Source organism: Phoenix dactylifera, chromosome 7 (assembly GCF_009389715.1).
Source record: "Phoenix dactylifera cultivar Barhee BC4 chromosome 7, palm_55x_up_171113_PBpolish2nd_filt_p, whole genome shotgun sequence".
In the NCBI taxonomy this organism is placed as follows: Eukaryota; Viridiplantae; Streptophyta; class Magnoliopsida; order Arecales; family Arecaceae; genus Phoenix; species Phoenix dactylifera.
In genome coordinates this window covers 7,352,018-7,369,926 of record NC_052398.1, presented here as the reverse complement: position 1 = coordinate 7,369,926, position 17,909 = coordinate 7,352,018, and the positions used below count along the sequence as shown (strand labels likewise).

At 39.0% G+C, this 17,909-nt stretch overlaps 1 protein-coding gene across 2 annotated transcripts; it reads left to right on the top strand.

Annotated features, from left to right (window-relative positions):
• The first annotated feature begins 2,731 nt into the window (after positions 1 to 2,731).
• LOC103718524 (putative transcription elongation factor SPT5 homolog 1) lies at positions 2,732 to 16,101 on the top strand. Of its 2 annotated transcripts, none has more exons than XM_039128157.1 (22): positions 2,732 to 3,067; positions 4,991 to 5,226; positions 5,316 to 5,459; positions 5,541 to 5,702; positions 5,779 to 5,862; positions 6,338 to 6,408; positions 6,505 to 6,862; positions 6,966 to 7,121; positions 7,219 to 7,316; positions 7,403 to 7,451; positions 7,534 to 7,686; positions 7,801 to 7,944; positions 8,060 to 8,159; positions 8,280 to 8,438; positions 8,513 to 8,561; positions 8,644 to 8,735; positions 10,104 to 10,167; positions 14,092 to 14,146; positions 14,289 to 14,397; positions 14,483 to 14,626; positions 15,079 to 15,176; positions 15,310 to 16,101. In XM_039128157.1, exons 1-22 carry the CDS (start codon positions 2,773 to 2,775, stop codon positions 15,553 to 15,555), a joined length of 3,066 nt encoding a protein of 1,021 aa, XP_038984085.1. In that variant the 5' UTR covers positions 2,732 to 2,772; the 3' UTR covers positions 15,556 to 16,101. The 2 variants fall into 2 exon arrangements, with proteins under 2 accessions (XP_038984085.1, XP_038984086.1); XM_039128158.1 differs by having other exon boundaries at positions 2,773 to 3,067; positions 14,289 to 14,391.
• The last annotated feature ends 1,808 nt before the right edge of the window (positions 16,102 to 17,909 follow it).

Here is a 17,909-nt window from a genome sequence, read left to right as displayed (position 1 = left end):
TTGCATCTTCTTGAAATGGAGGCTTGCCAATGGCAAAACGATAGGCGATGATGAGGGTGGTCATTTGGGATAAGGAAGAGAAAAAGATGGCAGTGATGGTGATATTTTGGCTACTTATGGATGACAGTCAATCAAGTCAACATAGAAATAAGAGAGATATCTTTGCCACAAAATTTAAGTTGGAGGACTACTTTGAGAGAAATGAGAGGGTCATGATCAAGGGCACCTCGATACATTCTGGGGCCTAAGGCGAATCCAATGAACGGAGCCTCTTTTTTTTAATAATAATTTTTTTAATAAATATAAAATACTTAAAAAAATATATAAAAATAGACAGCTATCAAGTACATTATTTCAACAAAGATACATGAATCTAACAAAGATAGACAAGAAGCTTTTTCAATTTAATATAATTCTTGAATGGAAGCACATAAAAGTAATTACTCTAAATGAAGGACCATGAAACTGATTAAATAACTAAGATAATGATTGGCAATACTGTTTACCATGAAAAGGTCATTCTATGGCACTTCATCGTCAAGATAAAGAAAAGAATTTGTCCATAAAGAAACCTCTCTCTAAGAGAAAATAGGGTTATTATGGGAAATTCACCCCATCCCACCATCTCCCCTTTAAGTGAGTACCCAAGCGGCAACTGTAACATCACAGCACAACAGCCATTCAACCCCCTCCTCCTTTTCTCTCTCTACCACCCAAGAGGGGAGAAGAAACCGAGAGGAGAAAACTAAAAGAATCTCCACCCTCCAAGAAGTCCATCTCCAATCCCCCTATCTTTCTTCCGGATGGCCCAGCTGGATCAGGAGTAATGTGAGGGAAAGAAAACCAAGACCAAAACCAAAAAAGAGAAGGGATGAAAGATACGAGTGGCTTCAGGCGTCTATCAAGCCAACCAAATCCCTCCTCTCTCTCTCTCTCTCTCTCTCTCTCCCCAACCAAAACAAAACTATTGTCCCCAACTTCCCAAATTGCCCCTCTGCAGGCCAGGAAACTCTCCACCTCCCTTCCATCAAGGGGGAAGACTCGTAGCCAGCTCCAGATCCCGTTTTATATGGGGCCTTTGCTTTCTTTTGGTCAGCCTCCCGGGGGCCTTCCATTGGCCCGGGGCCTTAGGCGACCGCCTCGGTCGCCTAGGGCTCGGGCCGGCCCTGGTCATGATGCAAAATGGGCAAACTTAAAAGGGTATAAATTTATATTTTCCCCTTGTGTTAGTGCAGAACAAGACAAGAAGATACCACTTGCATCCCTGTGAAGTAGAAACCATTCCTCTCGAAGCCCAACGAATGTCACATAAGAAATTTTCATATTCATGAGCAATAATATATATTAAAGCATGCTCTAAAAATCTGTCAAGAGCCGTTTTTGAATTGTGAACCCAAGTTTTTATTTTGCAGTAGAGCATACTTAAACAATAACTTCGATCCTATCTACTTGCAGGTTTCTACAACACACCCATCAATCAATAGTCTGACTAGCTCTTCTTGGAACTTCACTAGGAGACCCAACAATACCTGGGGGTGCTAAAAGACCCAATAAAGTTAATAAAACTCTTAATTTTGCAAATGATTCCATTTTATCAGTTTGCCATCCCATGGTAAAAAATTAGGTTTTCATTTCCTGATCAACTCGTCTAAATATGTTTAAGATAAATTAGTTTGGTGAAATTTTATCATAATTGAGCCTGATCTAAGTTAGGTAAGACATCATTCCAGTTAAAAATAAGTTGGGTTTGAGCTTGGCCCTCCAATTGATGGATGGATGGATCATCAGTGATCAGACAAACCTTTAAAATCTAATATTATATTCATACAAATATTAAATTTTTGCACTAAACAGTAATTTAGTTAAAGCTTGATTTTAAGTGATTAGGAAAGTTTATACAATTAACAAATAGGAGAAAAAAATTAAGAAAATTGCAGATGCTTCACTCTTAGATGAGTTAGTTGTTTGAAAAAAGAAAAAACTCTTATCCTAGTCCCAATCTTAGAGTTATCATGGAATAATGTAGTAGAAGTAAAAATAGATAGGATGTGATGGCAATAGTCTAGGACAATCATATGAATGAGCTATTTGTAACCTAGCCCGTGTTTAATTCGAAATTTAGCTCGAAATCAACTCGCTAATTCAGGAACAAGTTGAGCTCAAGCCTAAATTTAAGCTCGAAAATTTAGTGAACCGAGCTCGAATCAGTTGGAGGTTGAGTTAACTCATGTTTTTATCAAATATTATATATATAAATTGTTATTATAAATTTACTTTTTATAATCAATATTAGAGAAATGTAGGATTTGTTGATTTGATACTTAACGTTATTATGGTTTGACAACTCGAGCGTTAGATTAAAATTCAATGATTATATTTATAAATTTATCGAGTAGGAGCCATACTCCTCTCATCATTCCACCGCCTCAGTCTCTTTTTTCCCTTTCTCCCACCTCTTCTCGGCCCGTCTCCAGTCCGAGGCTCTTCCGAGTTCGGGTTGCATCTTTCGGGCGAAAGAACGATCGACCGTTGGATCGCGCCCCGCACAGTCTCGAAGCACTCCAACGCCCTCATTCATCAAGCTGCACGGATCTTGAAGCGATGATTGCGCAATCCACAGGGTTGTAAAAACGGGTTCGGATCTTGCGACGGGTTTTGGATGCAGTTATAAGGGACCCGACCCAAACCCTACCCGTTGCCGCTTTGACTTATTAGCAGCGCCTCCGATCGAAATCGGTCGACCCGAACCTAATCGGTCCCGGAGAAGCAGCGATGGGGCGCGGCGACGAAGAGGAGGAGTACGACGAGGAGGAGGACGAGGAGGAAGAGCTGGAGGACGAGGAGGAAGAGGATGAAGGGAAGGTGGGCAGGAAGCGAGGCAGATCCCAGTTCATCGACGACGCCGCGGTGGAGGATGAGGAGGAGGAGGAAGACGAGGAGGAGGAGGAGTTCGGCGGTGATGACCGCCGGGGCCGGAGGCAGAGGAGGCGAACCGGTGCGGAGTTCTTCGACCTAGAAGCGGCTGTCGACAGTGGCGACGAGGAGGAGGAAGAGGAAGGAGAAGACGGTAACCCTAGTTCTTCTTTCTTCTTGCGGTCCTCTGGGAAAAAGAATCGATATTTTATGTTTCTTTATAAATTTCTTCGTTTTCCAATGTGTTTTGGAGGAAATAAGAGTTAGGGATTCTATTTGGTTTAGGAAGTTGAACTTTTCGAAGTATGCTTCGAAACATGATGCAAGAATTCTTGTCATTGGAGGTATGATTGAATCTGATATTGAGTAGATGCAGCAAACAATTAAAAGGAACGGTAAAGATTTCACAAGTACCAAGTTTTATATGAATGATATCCACCAAGCTCATCGACCTAATCCAACCTAATGCAACCTTCCTGTGACCAAATTAACTTGAATAGTTGACATATCATATTATAATTTTCTCACAAACTTTTTTGGGGTAAGGAAAGAAACTTGTGTATGGTTTCATGTAGAATTAGCGGCAACACTATGATATCTAAAATAAATATTGTCGAACACATTATCTTTTGCTGTCACCAAATTCTTTTATAACCTTGTCAGCTCGAACTAAGGTTTTTGTTTGGACTTTGGAGCGTCATTCTCATAAACTATTTTCCAATTATTAGTGGCTGTTGAAGAGAGTTTATTGAATCTTAATCACAAATATAAGTCATAGGGTTTCGTGGTACTGGCCTTATATTCAGAGATTGAAGCAGAATTTTTTTTTTTGTTTTTTGAATTGACTTGTACCTGATTTTCTAAATGTCTGCGAAAATAGAATAACTTTTAAGTATGAGATAGGTTTTTTATTGTCTGGTTGCTGACAAGTAATGGCAGCCTATTGGATGCTTTAGGATCTAAATGAATCTCAAATGAAACAAAAAGATATTAGAAACAAAATATCATCAGAGAAAACAATAACAATGGCCAGCTTTTTCTATATTAGAGGTATTTCAGCATTAATGTTGTTGAATGTGTTATCTATCCTTGCTACTTCAGTAATAATTAAGAGAAGCAACAGGAGATCTCTTTAACATTCAATCAATGTCATCAACATCAATAACCGTGGCACCTTGCAAATTGGCTCCTTCGGCAGCCTAACCATATAAAGATAACTATTCATGAAATTCAATGAGTATACTGATAGATCACTCATGGTTTGACATACTGGTCAGTATCGATGCGTACTGACCTTACCGTCATACTGGTATTGAAGCGATACGCAATATAGAGGGGCATAACCAATGTCGGTACGCCAAACCAACCTCCGTATCGGGTGCATCGATATGGTAACAGGATGGTGCCGTATGAGATCCGGTATCGAGATTGCGAACCTTGAGATCACCTATATAAAAAAGATTATTGAGAATAATTATATCAGGTTCTGTAAGCCTGACCTGGACATAATGAGTCATCCTTGTGGAACAGCAAGATCTTAAGAGCAACATGGGATTGGAAAACAGAACAGGTGGTATGGGATAAGTTAGCTAATGAGATACTAGATATGGAGTAAGAGATTATGGCTTATTTTTGTGCAATTGAGAATTGGGAGAAGCCAGAATGGGCCTGGTGGAGTGGGGCTTGGGAACAGTCATACGCAAGAAAGTGGAAGGCAATGCATGAGGAGCGGGCCCATGGGGGAGTGAAAGGGGATGGGGACCTGCAGAGCTATTTATGTGATGCTGGAATGGAGGCGTAAACGACTCTATTGGGTCAGGGGACATGTGCCCTTCTGGCACCTTTTGATCCACAATTGCACATACTCCTGTACATACGTGTGCACACGTGTGCATGTACATTGAATGACTTTTACTCGATACCTTCTATGCATGGACATTTTTTTTTTTTTTTTGTGTAAAAAAAAATAAATTCAGCCTTTGACTGGATTTTATCCCTTTGTTCAATTAGTATTGTTCCTGTCTCCACTTCACTTTGCTCATCGATTAACAAATATCTAATGGTGCGAAAAATGCAGATTTTATAAATGATGCTGGAGCTGACGTACCTGATGAGGATGAGGGAAGAAGGGTACATCGTCCATCAATTATGATGCAGGAGGATCAAGAAGATGTTGAAGAGATGGAGAGACAAGTATATGAAAGATATGCAAAGTCAAGTCATGTAGAATATGGTGAGGATGCCACTGATGTCGAACAGCAAGCTCTATTGCCATCAGTCAAGGACCCAAAACTGTGGATGGTGAAATGTGCGGTATGATTGTTTCTTGATCTTGCTTAGTAGTCATAGTCTTCCTAATTTTTTTGCTTTCATTAGTTAACATCTTTCAAAATGTCTTTCAGATTGGTCATGAGCGTGAGACAGCTATATGCCTCATGCAAAAATCTATAGATAGGTCAGATCTCCAGATCAGGTCAGCTATTGCACTGGACCATCTTAAAAACTATATATATGTTGAAGCAGAGAAAGAAGCTCATGTTAAAGAGGTCTGAACTGATCTTGTTATTATATCCTTTTGGTACCTCTTCCTGAAAATTTTAGATTGCTGCTGACCTCTATGTATTCAGGCTTGCAAAGGTTTGCGGAATATATACTCTTCAGCGAAGGTGATGCTTGTACCAATAAAAGAAATGACTGATGTTCTATCAGTTGAAAGCAAAACTGTTGATCTCTCCAGGGATACATGGGTTCGGATGAAGATTGGAATCTATAAAGGAGATCTTGCTAAGGTATGGTTGTCTTTACTGCTAGCTTATGTCTTATGTTCTATGTCCGTCTTTTTCTAAGCAAGCTTTCCTTCTGCAGGTTGTTGATGTTGATAATGTACGCCAGAAAGTGATAGTCAAACTAATCCCAAGAATTGATTTACAAGCCCTTGCTAATAAACTGGTATGAATCTCTTTTAAATAAACTTAAATAGAAAAGAAAATCAGCCTTTTCCTCATTATGTGTGTGCTATTTTCTTTACAAGCTCTTGATAATAAATTGGTATGAATCTGTTTTTAATACACTTGAATAGGAAAGAAATCATCTCGTTTCATCTTTATATCTGTGTGCATTAAACTTGTGTTTTGGCTGAACAAGGAAAATTTCTGAACTGGTTTATTTATTTCTTAGTGTAATCCATTCTTTTTCATTTCAAATGCATTATACTTATTCCTATTCAAAATTAGTAATTAAGTTAGTCATTATTTTGAATGCTGAACTGGTCTTCTTGGAGCTTTATTGAATTCATTTCTGTCAATTTGCTCAGTCAGTTTCTCTATATTTCTCTCTTCCCCCCCTTCTCTATCTCATGTTTATTGCAATCATTGTTGTTTCTTTTCTGTTTTCAAGCATATTTATGTAAATTATACATTTTCAGGAAGGTAGGGAGGTTCCAAAGAAAAAGACATTTGTTCCTCCACCACGCTTTTTTAACATTGATGAAGCAAGGTAATTTTGTTTCTTATTCTTCATTTTGTTTATAAGATGAATTTTATATACCAGAAAATATTGTGCTCATTTTTTTTTCTGGTTAATTGTGGTTAGGGAGATGCATATCCGGGTTGAGCGCAGGAGGGACAAAGATACTGGTGAATATTTCGAGATGGTTGATGGATTGATGTTCAAAGATGGATTTCTGTACAAAACAATGTCCATAAAATCAATTAGTTCCCAAAACATACAGCCAACTTTTGATGAACTTGAAAAATTTCGGAAGCCTGGAGATGATGCTGATGGGGATCTGGCTAGTTTATCTACTTTATTTGCAAACAGGAAGAAGGGCCATTTCATGAAAGGTGATGCTGTTATAGTTGTTCGTGGAGATCTCAAAAATCTGATGGGATGGGTTGAGAAAGTTGAGGATGATACTGTTCATGTCAGACCAAAGATGTCAGGGTTGCCTGTAATCACTTCTTCACTATGTGTTCTTGCTACTTTCCGTGTCTAGTTTTAGCATATAACTTCAAGAAAAAAAAAGTAAAGTAATTTGCATTGTTTTTTTGCAGAAAACATTGGCTTTTAATGAAAAGGAATTATGCAAGTATTTTAAACCAGGAGACCATGTAAAAGTGGTCTCTGGTGTTCAAGAAGGTGCCACTGGTATGGTGGTAAAAGTCGAGGGCCATGTTTTGATCATCTTATCAGACACTACAAAGGAAGATGTAAGCTGTTCTCTTACAATATAACCTTGGAAAAGCATTTCATATAGGATATTATTTTTACTTTGTTGCTGATGATGTTTTTTTAAATGTCACTCAGATCCGGGTTTTTGCGGACCATGTTGTGGAGAGTTCTGAAATAACTACAGGGCTTACAAGAATTGGGGATTATGAGTTACATGATCTTGTGCTTCTAGAGTAAGTTTTCTATTTTATTGTTGGCTTGTTATGTGAAGCGGCAAACCTTTTTCCGTGGTCTTATTCACTAGTTGAATGTTGTGCAGCAATATGTCCTTTGGTGTAATTATACGTGTGGAAAGTGAAGCATTTCAGGCAAGAAAGAAGATTCCATATGGTAGTAATGGCCCTTTTATTGCTTATTATATTCCTAAACTGATTTCTTGCATGTGTTTAGGTTCTCAAAGGAGTACCAGATAGACCTGAGGTTGTGCTTGTTAAATTGAGAGAAATAAAAAGTAAGATTGAACGACGAACTAGCGCCAAGGATCGGTCAAACAATCTAGTGTCAGTCAAGGATGTTGTGCGGGTTATCGAGGGACCTTGCAAGGTTAGATTGAGTTCCTTGTTCTATTACCTAATAAAAAAAAGATCTTGATGCTTTCATTTCAGTATTTGGTCTATGGTGTTTTCTTTTTGACATAGGTTTATTATTCTCAACCAGGGGAAGCAAGGTCCTGTTGAACACATACATAAAGGGATCTTGTTCATCTATGATCGCCATCATCTTGAGCATGCTGGTTTTATCTGCATAAAAGCTCAGTCTTGTGTAATCGTAGGTGGATCACATGGGAATAATGACAGAAATGTATGTTTTAAGTGCTTTTGGTTGTTACAGGATTATTGAAATCTGATGTGCTGGTCTTGGTTGGTACATGTTACTGGTTGATATCATGTCTAATGCATAGATGATTATGCTGTAGGGTCTAGATCATTTTGACTCGAGATTTGGTGGTTTGAGATCTTCATCCCAGTTTCTTCAATCCCCAAGAAGATTGCCTCCTAGAGGACCTCCTATAGATTGTATGGCTGGGTCTTGCTGCTATGTTACATGATTTTTTTTTTTCATGCCTCTTTGTGTAAATAATATCTTCTGTTATGGATTGGAGTTCTATAATAAACCTCATGTGAAATCTGATGCAGTTGGTGGACGACACAGAGGTGGCAGAGGTCATGATTCTTTAGTGAATAAATGTATTAAAATTAAATCTGGCCCCTTGAAGGGATATCGTGGCCGTGTTAAAGAGGTTACAGGTTCATTGGTGCGGGTGGAGCTGGATTCGCAAATGAAAATTGTTACAGGTAAGAGCCAGTTTGCTTCTTAATTTTCTTCATTGTTTTTTTTAATAGCAGAATGACAATTTATAAATTTGCAGTTAAGAGAGAGGATATTGCTGATACAGCTAGTATAGCAACCCCATTCCGGTAATACTGCATGAGAATGTCTGTTTTGTTGTAGCTAGATGCATTATTATGTTTTTCCTGATTTGACATTTATTTTCACCAGTGAATCGCGATATGGTATGGGTAGTGAAACACCCATGCATCCATCACGGACACCGCTGCATCCAATGCAGACTCCAATGAGAGATCCTGGAGGTAAGTTTGCTTCAATATCTACTAGTGAATTTTGGTCATTGTATAGTTTTCTGATTTTCAAATTTCCATAAGATGATTGGAAAAATCTATTTTTACTTCATTTGTACATAACCGATTGGTTTCTTGCATTATGATATTCAGGGGCGGCCCAATACATCTGGGGGCCCAAGGCGAATTCAGTAAATGGGGCCTCTTTTTTTTAAATAATAATTTTTTTAATAAATATAAAATACTTAAAAAAATGTTATGGAAATAGATTGCTGTCAAGTACACTATTTCAACAAAGATGCATTAATCTAATAAAGGTCGACAAAAAGCCTCTTCAGTTTAATATAATTCTTGAATGAAAATATTAAAAAAATACTTAAAAAAAAAGGGCCATGGAACTGTTCTTGGCAATACTGTTTACCATGTGAAGCAAGAGCAGAATAGGAAAAAGACCATCCCATGGCGCTTCACGGTCAAAAAATTTGTCCAAGAGAAAGTAGGGTCATTATGGGAAATTCACTCCATCTAATTAATAAAAGTCCCATCCCACCATCTTCCCTTCAAGTGAGTACCCAAGCAGCCCCTGCAACATCACGGAACAGCAGCCATTCAACCCCCCCTCCCTCCTTCTCTTTCTCTACCCTCCTTTTCTTTTGCTAAAGACCATCTCCCCCTTCAAGTGAGCACCGAAGCTGCAACTGCAACATCACGGCACAGCAGCCATTCAACCCCCTCCCTCCTTTTCTCTCTCTACCACCCAAGAGGGGAGAAGAAACCGAGAGGAGAAAATTAAAAGAATCTCCACCCTCCAAGAAGTCCATCTCCAATCCCCCTATCTTTCTTCCTGATGGCCCAGCTGGATCAGGAGTAATGTGAGGGAAGGAAAACCAAGACCAAAACCAAAAAAGAGAAGGGATGAAAGATAAGAGTGGCTTCAGGTGTGTATGAAGCCAACCAAATCCCTCCTCTCTCTCTCTCTCTCTCTCTCTCCACCCAAAACAAAACTACTGTCCCCAACTTCCCCGATTGCCCTCTGCAGGCCAGGAAACCCTCCACCTCCCTTCCATCAAGGGGGAAGACTCGTAGCTAGCTTCTGCTCCCGGAGGCCTTCCATTGGCCCGGGGCCTTAGGCGACCGCCTCAGTCGCCTAGGGCTCGGGCCGGCCCTGATGATATTGTGGTCTGTTGGTCATACATAATTTATTTTGATAACATATGTATATATGTTATTCTATACTAAATTTTAAGACAAGGGTAGTAAGCATCCAGCTTACATGTTCCAAATCAAAACCTGAATCTTGTTTTAATTGCCTTTTCTTATGGTGAAGTCTTTATTAAATTTACTAATTCCATTTCCTTATTATCCTTCTTCTTTGTGCAGCAACACCCTTGCATGATGGTATGAGAACACCGATGCGGGCCTGGGCTCCAATGAGCCCTGCAAGGTTTGTCCACTTATATATTTCATTTTATCTTATTGCAATATCTGCCATATTGTAAGTAATATGTTAGTCTTGGATTTGCGTTCATGTGCTTCTTTCATTATGTCTGTCACATTTAACAAAAAATTTATCAATCTTCTATGACCAAATGTGCTCCTTTGAACTTCTATCATTGGGGCTTGTGAGTCCAATCTTTTGAGCCAACAAACATGAGTCCTGTCGTAAGGACAATCATCATGTAGTAAATACTGCCCCGGCATTCACTTTCTAATGAATGGCTATGTTGAACTTCTGACTCCAAAATATATAAGACAGATGTGTCCTATGTTGAACTTCATGAAGTTTCATGCGTCATATTCTTCTAGATACATCAAGACTTGACATCCTTGTCAAGTGGCATTGCCTACTTTATATAGCAATTATATCAGTTTAGCTTGAAATAATTATTACAATGCTCGTAATTCCAAACTACAAATCCCTAAGAAAGTTCAAATTGTTTATGATGCTTAGACCAAAAGATCAATTTATATCCTTGTATGGAATTAACATTTTGTCAAGCAAGTTTAGTTTCTGATATTCTTTTACATTAATTGCCTATACATATTCACAAGTGTGCATGATAATCAGTGTTACCTGGACTTCATGTCGAGCTTAAAGAGTCCATGTCATGCATGTATTATCAAGTTCAGTGCACATTTGATGCTTGGATAACTACCAAATTCTTTAATGGCAAATTTTAGAGATTGGTGAAAATTGGAAACTTGGATATTTCCAAATGAGACTGGCTGACCTTAATGACGTAGGACTGAACTTTTTGTTTTTTTGGGATCTTGGTCAGTGTGTAGGGTATTAAAAGACTTAAAATGTCATGACTTATGTCTGCGGTATCCTTGAGCTAACATTAGAGTTTGAACGAGGAGCATTTATTTTAATAAGAACATTGTTGGTAAGAAATATATCATGGCTGCCCATATATACTGTAACAAAAAGTGCAATACGTGCACTTACATGAGCATCTTTTCACAGTACACTTTAAGAGGCTACACCCATAATCTTCAATGTGTTCGGTGAGTCTCTTTGAGACATGAGGCAAGGTGAGTCTCGCATCTGATAAGATTTTTTAAACTACAGTGGCACAAGCATTTGATTTGTGCAGCTAGGGAATTTGTCAGGGCAATCTCCTATCTCTTTGTTGTGTCTTAAATGATGATGCATAAAAATTCTTATATATTTTGTAAGCAATTGAAACTCTGGTGGGAATTTCATTTTGATTATGCGATGTCTTAGAACATCCATTGATCTCTGATGAGCAGGTTCAACTGTTTAGCATTTAATTTCTCATTTGAGGTCACTAAAAGCATTTTGATGGGCTTGGAAGGAAACATAGGGATGAGAACCAGTCCCTTTATTTATTTATTTTTCAAATAAATAAAAAATAGAGGCCTCCTGCTTGCAGTCAGCAATTAGCTCTTCTTGTTTTCAGTAGATATTTCTTTGATGCTAAAATCAAGATTCTTCTGGGAGCTCTTTTATAGCTGACTTTGTAGGGTATTGCTGCAACTTAACGATCATATATTTTGGATTATGAACCCTCCAGTAAGGCTATAGGATATCGCTGGCAAGCAAAATTGATGCCAGCAAGAATTTGAAAGGTTTATGAGATGACTACTAACAACAAGCATGCCAAGAGTTCTAATGAGGCGAAGGGCTAAAAAAAGACCCTGTATTTTATTATTTTCTGAGGCTTAGGGCAGGGAGATGACTATATACATGTATTTAACTACTGTTTGAAGATATGCAGTCAGGGGAGAGAGACAATTGCTCTCATGAAGTAGTGTTATAAGTGCAATTATTGTAAAACATACTTGAGGCACAGCATGTTGTTTCCATTTTATTATTATAGAAGTGGAATGCATTGTTTGATGTTTACTCCTTGAAATTGACGGTGCAAAAAATTTATATGAAGTTTATGGAAATATAAAGGAAAATCATAATGAATAATAAAATATTTAAAGAAGTTAATATCTTTTTATTATATTAATAAACTTCACCTTTTTAACAATAGTTATTTCATATTTTGTTGATATTTATTATTGAGTCCCCATTTTGCAAAATTTTACTTGTATCTATTGGTGCTACACTAGCACTAAGAAAGAAAGTTGTCACACTGCGCTTACTAATTACTCCATGACTGATGAAGTAATGGTAATCAAAGACTCATGAAGATATTCATGAGTTTCTAGTACTAGGTTACCTGAAGTAGCAGCAGGCATAGGATTGGAAATGGGGAACCAGATTTTTTCCAATAGATCAAGGAACCATAAGGAAGCGAGTACAAGAGTTAGATAATTGAGAGTTTTCAGAGTGGGTGCTGCACCATAGGTCGAAGCTTCTGACTGCTAGGGGTGTTCTCTCTTGATTACTTCTAAGTTTTTTATGAGTGTGTTTGGTGTTGCTTTTGCTTTTTAAAAAGTCATTCTCAAAAACAGAGATATTTAGGTTCTTAAACAGAAAGAACCTTTTGGTATATTTAATGATTGGTCCTGACATATTGTATGAATATGTTTATGGACGGGCTTACCAGTTCTGAAAGACAATGAGCAATCTCACAAGAAGACCTAGAAATCAGTTTTTCTAGCTTCTTCTAAGAGCACTTTTTTGAATTTTGCTTCTCAACGTTCTCGTAATAGCACTTTTCAAATGATATCACAAAAGAATTATTTTTTTTAAGGAAGTACTGATGTTACTTTGGAAGTATCCAAAGGACTTCTTTAAAGCAACACCAAATGAGTGCTCCATGAAATGAAAGTGATGTTCAAAGGAAGTTCAATGTTGTACAAAATATTTTGGGACATTTATTTGGTTAATAAGCCTAAGCTAAAATGTGGATGAATGCTTCAAAAAAAAGTTTTGAATTCTGTTCTGGCTATAATCAAGTTTATGCAATTGAAATGCGACTTAATGTGGTTCCATGGTGTTGGTTGAAAAGATATGGATAATCTCTAAGGTAATTTTTTTTTCTATATAAGCATTTTAAATTGTATGAAAGAATGAGGATGGTTCTCTTGGATCCTAGTGAAGTTGGTGGCATGGATATACATTTTGTAATTATGTAATTGCTTGATGTCTGTGTGACTAAATGGAATATGCTATGATGTTCAAATACAAGATGGACATCGGTTGGAGCAGGAAATAATTAGTGCATGACCATAAGATGAGTGTGAAGATATTGTTGTCATAGTGGGTATCTAGAGATGTCCTTTGAAAATTCTAAGCGGTGTGGGGGTATAGATGGAAAGGAAGTTGTATACGTCACAGGTACCTACAAAGCATGCCATGTGGGTCGTGGAGAGATCCACTAGCTCCTGTAATTTGTGCCATTTCATTCTCTGGGGGACAGACGGGGTGCACAATCCATAGGAGCTGCTGAATCTTATCGTATGACTTATGTAGTGTGTATATCTGTGCTTGCACATTCAGGTGTTGAAGAGGTAAATTACATCTGATGTAAAATAGACTAGTAAGGAGAGGGTTGCGAGGGCAAGTATGAGAATAAAAGATGGATGCAAGTTGTGATAGAAATGATGGAGGTGTGACCTTAGGTGGATGAATGGTGAAACGACACTCCAAGATCAGATTGACATATTTGTACTTTTCATTCTTATGTCGACTATGGCAAGTTACTTGATGTTGGCATGATTGAAAAAAGAAGTTTCTGAACTTGTCGTTTAAATAAAACCAGGTGTGTCACATATAGTATGTGTATTTTAGACTCATTTTGTTTCTATTAAGGTAAATTACCTAAAAGCATGAAATGTGTAATCGTGCTGTTGCTTAGGTTTTTAATATTATCTTTTTCACTAGCAGTTGGAAGGGAGTGGTGGCTGACTTATATTGGTTTTCGTGATCTCAATATAATTGTACCAGGGATAGTTGGGAAGATGGAAACCCTGCCACTTGGGGAGTCAGTCCACAATATCAGGTTTGGTATCTTGTCTCGTTCTGGGTGATACAGACAGTATTGGATGTTAAATGTTATATTAAGACAGTTTTTCATTTGTGTTACTATCAGTTTATTCAAATGATACTGAATCAACTTTATATGCATTTCCAATTCATTTCAGCCCGCAACGCCACCTGCCAGGCCATATGAAGCACCTACTCCTGGTTCAGGTTGGGCTAACACTCCAGGAGGTTATACTGAATCTGGAACACCAAGGGAAAGCAGTTATGGTAGTTATATGAATTTGTGACTTTGTGATTTACTTTTATATATATCATGGATGGCACATATGACTTGATCATCTGCTCTTTTCAGGAAGTGCACCAAGCCCTTATGTACCATCAACACCTGGTGGACAGCCAATGACCCCTAACTCTGCCTCTTATCTTCCTGGTACTCCTGGTGGACAGCCCATGACACCTGGAAATGTTGGGCTGGATATCATGTCTCCAACAATTGGTCAGTGCCATTCTCTTTGTTTTCTGTACTGGAATATATGATCTTCATGACTTACCCTCCCCTATCTTCTTCCAGTCAATGATTTCCCTTCAAGTATCTTCATGAATTATTTTACCTTGCTTAATCAGCTTATCTTTGCAAATAGCCCTAGTTCATCCTTTTGTGAATTAGACTCATTAAATATGGCTTCCATCTTCCATTTGACATGCTTGCATCTGTTTAAGCTGCATCTAGCTATATGTGCAACATTATGAGGAGAACATTTTTAGTTGCCTCTTGTTCTGTCCTCTTTTCCCTCTCAAAATATTTTCTCAAAACCATATGCACGCATGTATCATTGCAAAGTACAAAGCCACAAGGCTGATTTTTTGTTCATAAAGCATGATGAACTGTTCAGAATGACAAGCATGTCCAAGACAATAATAACTTCACAATCAATTGCTGTGTTGCAGGTGAAGGAGAAGGCAATTGGTTTATGCCTGACATTTTGGTAAATGTTCAAAGGCCTGGTGAGGATTCGCATGTTGGAGTCATCCGAGATGTGCTGATGGTATGCGCATGTCACATGCAAAATGTGATTATTTAGTTGACTAGAATTGTGAACATCACTGGATATTATCTTTTCATTTTTTTTATCGTGGTGGCTTTTTGTAATTGACATGAAATGAATGCTTGACTTGCAGGATGGATCATGCAAGGTTTCTCTTGAGTCAGCAGCAAATAAAGAGATAGTGACGGCACTTCCAACAGAGTTGGAGGTGGTGAGGCCAAAGAAATCCGACAAAATCAAGATCATGAATGGTTCACTCCGTGGAGTCACCGGAAAACTCATTGGCATTGATGGTTCTGACGGCATAGTGAAATTGGATGACACCTATGAAGTCAAAATATTAGACATGGTCATTCTTGCTAAACTAGCAACACAGTAAATACTGGTATTGCCAGGGAAGAGAACTCATTTGGAATCACTGTTTGGATGCCCATCTCCTGTTTCAAACCCCAAACCGAGTTTTGCCTCCTTCGACCCAAAGGATCCCCTCCCAAAATGTCATCTTTCTAAAAACCCTCCCAGAGCTATCTGAAGCACATTCCATGTCTTAAACTAAGAGCAATGCTTGATCTTTGGTTCGGTCATCCATGTTCGTGGTTCATGACTCGGTGACTGCGCCTCGTGGGCTGGCTTGGAGCATCCATTTTTTACACATTATCAATCAAATTCAGTGTATATTTCGGGGATGAACTGAGGGAAATCTTGAGGCGCTGTTCTAGTTATACCTGAAGATGTAAATTTTCAGTTTTTCCTTGTTGAATAGGTCATTTGAAGGAGCTTGGTGAGAAAGTGCATCTCGCACTGTTTAATCTTATAGTGTCAGTGAGATTGCTGGAAGACATTTACTATATTATGTTTGAAATTGTATTCTTTTGCACACTTCATTTATTTCATACAAGGTCAAATTACAGAACCGAAATTTCTAGGTGCTTCTACCATTTTAGCGCGACTATGTTGCGCGTCCGAACTATCTTTTTTACAGCTGGGATGTGTTTCAGGAACTCTAAATGCTGATTCCCTAATTTTGGCTGTTACTCTGCATGATGCGTTCGATTTTCTTCATCACTTACTTTCTAGGTGCGTAATATCTCTTGCATAGAGTCGTCAACCGGTAACTTGAAAAACAGTTGATTTCCATTTTCTTCATTTCTTTCTTAGGTCATTTCGTGTGCAATAATATCCTGCCTCTTGAGGAGTTCAATGGTTTTAAGCCTCCCACAATGTATTTAGCTGCCGGGGATAGTGGTGCTAATCGAATGCGATACTCTTTGTTTCAAATGTTAGTGTAATGTTTTGCAGATATGTAAGTTTTAATGTTGATAGACAAGTGAATCGCATATTAATCTTTGATAATACAGCTAGGTCTTCAGTTTTCCATAATGGTTCTTTCTGAGAACGCTGTTCCTTGGCCCTTGGGCCTCGCTCGGAATGGAGCCTACCCGTCTCTCTCCCTCTTTTTTTTCTGCAGAAGTCTTTAAATGCCGTGAAAAATGTAAGCCAGATTGGCACAAACTTTGTAGCATTTACCGGGTGAGCACTGCTTCGCCTACTACCCCCAGGGAGTAGCATCTTTATTTTTGGATATGGACCATCCCAAGCACTGGACCACGAGCCAAGTGCAGAACCAAGTGCAGAAAAGTTCCATCTGGACTCCTTCCTTCGCGCGAGTTCTTATCAAAGCCGCTAGGTTTTTAAGGCACAACAACATCATCCACTAATTCTACTGCAGCCAATCAGAAAGGAAAACAATGCAATTTGTACAAAAATTTTTAAGATGGTTAATACGTTTATTGATTCTGCCTTTTTTTCGCCCTTCTTTGTAGCATGGCATGATTACACGGCCCTAAAATAAATAAAACTACGAGCATCCGTATACTATAATTTATGAATATATATATATATATATATATAGATTATGATAGTATATATAATGCTAAAGCTTGGAGACTGGCCTTGTGTTGTCGCCTCCAAGCCTGAAGCCTCCACAACTTGACTGTTTCCCCAGAAACCATGAGTACCCATTGTTGGGGGAATAAGATTTTTCCCCCAAGTGACACAAATGCCCCCAAGAAGCCGCACAATCGCCGACCCTGAACAGCCGAAGTCGGCGTCCGACCTCGGAACGCCCGACCTCAAGACATCCGACCTAGGAAAATCTTGATGCTCAAGGTCTACCCTTGTCAGCCACCTACTATGGCCGTACTCCTCCGAGGTCCAACTGAGGACCATACCCTGCCACTGCTTCAGCATTTATTGCGCATGGCCGCTGTAACCCTCCGGTTCACTCCACCATTAATGCGGATCTCCGGCTTACTCTACAATTAATGTGGATCTCCGGCTTACTCCACCATTAATGCGGATCTCCGGCTTACTCCACAATTAATGCGCATTGCTCCTGACATCTACGGATCCTCGGCTCTCCACGGCAAGTTAGCCCAGCAGAGTCTGGTCAACCATGATAAGTCTCTGATCTCGGCCATACCTCCGACACCAATGCAATGATTCGCCTGGTAGCGTACTGGTTCGGGTCGTACGACGCCCTCACCGCCGACATCAGTACAATGATTCGCCTGACCGTGCGCCGACCTGAGCCACATGCCGAGCCGTACTATGGCCTCGCCCTGTTACATCACAGGTAAACCGACCCCCACCTATAAAAGGGAGACTTGGCTTCTCAGGAGGGGGTTGGGAAATTCCGCGCCTTACAAGCACTGTTCATCTCCTCCTTACACT

Excerpts from the sequence above, each read along its gene's own strand:
- LOC103718524 (XM_039128157.1), top strand. The coding sequence starts at position 2,773 with ATGGGGCGCGGCGACGAAGAGGAGGAGTACGACGAGGAGGAGGACGAG. Across the intron at positions 5,227-5,315 it reads TGTGGATGGTGAAATGTGCG|ATTGGTCATGAGCGTGAGAC; the intron begins GTATGATTGTTT and ends AATGTCTTTCAG. Across the intron at positions 7,687-7,800 it reads TTATCGAGGGACCTTGCAAG|GGGAAGCAAGGTCCTGTTGA; the intron begins GTTAGATTGAGT and ends ATTCTCAACCAG.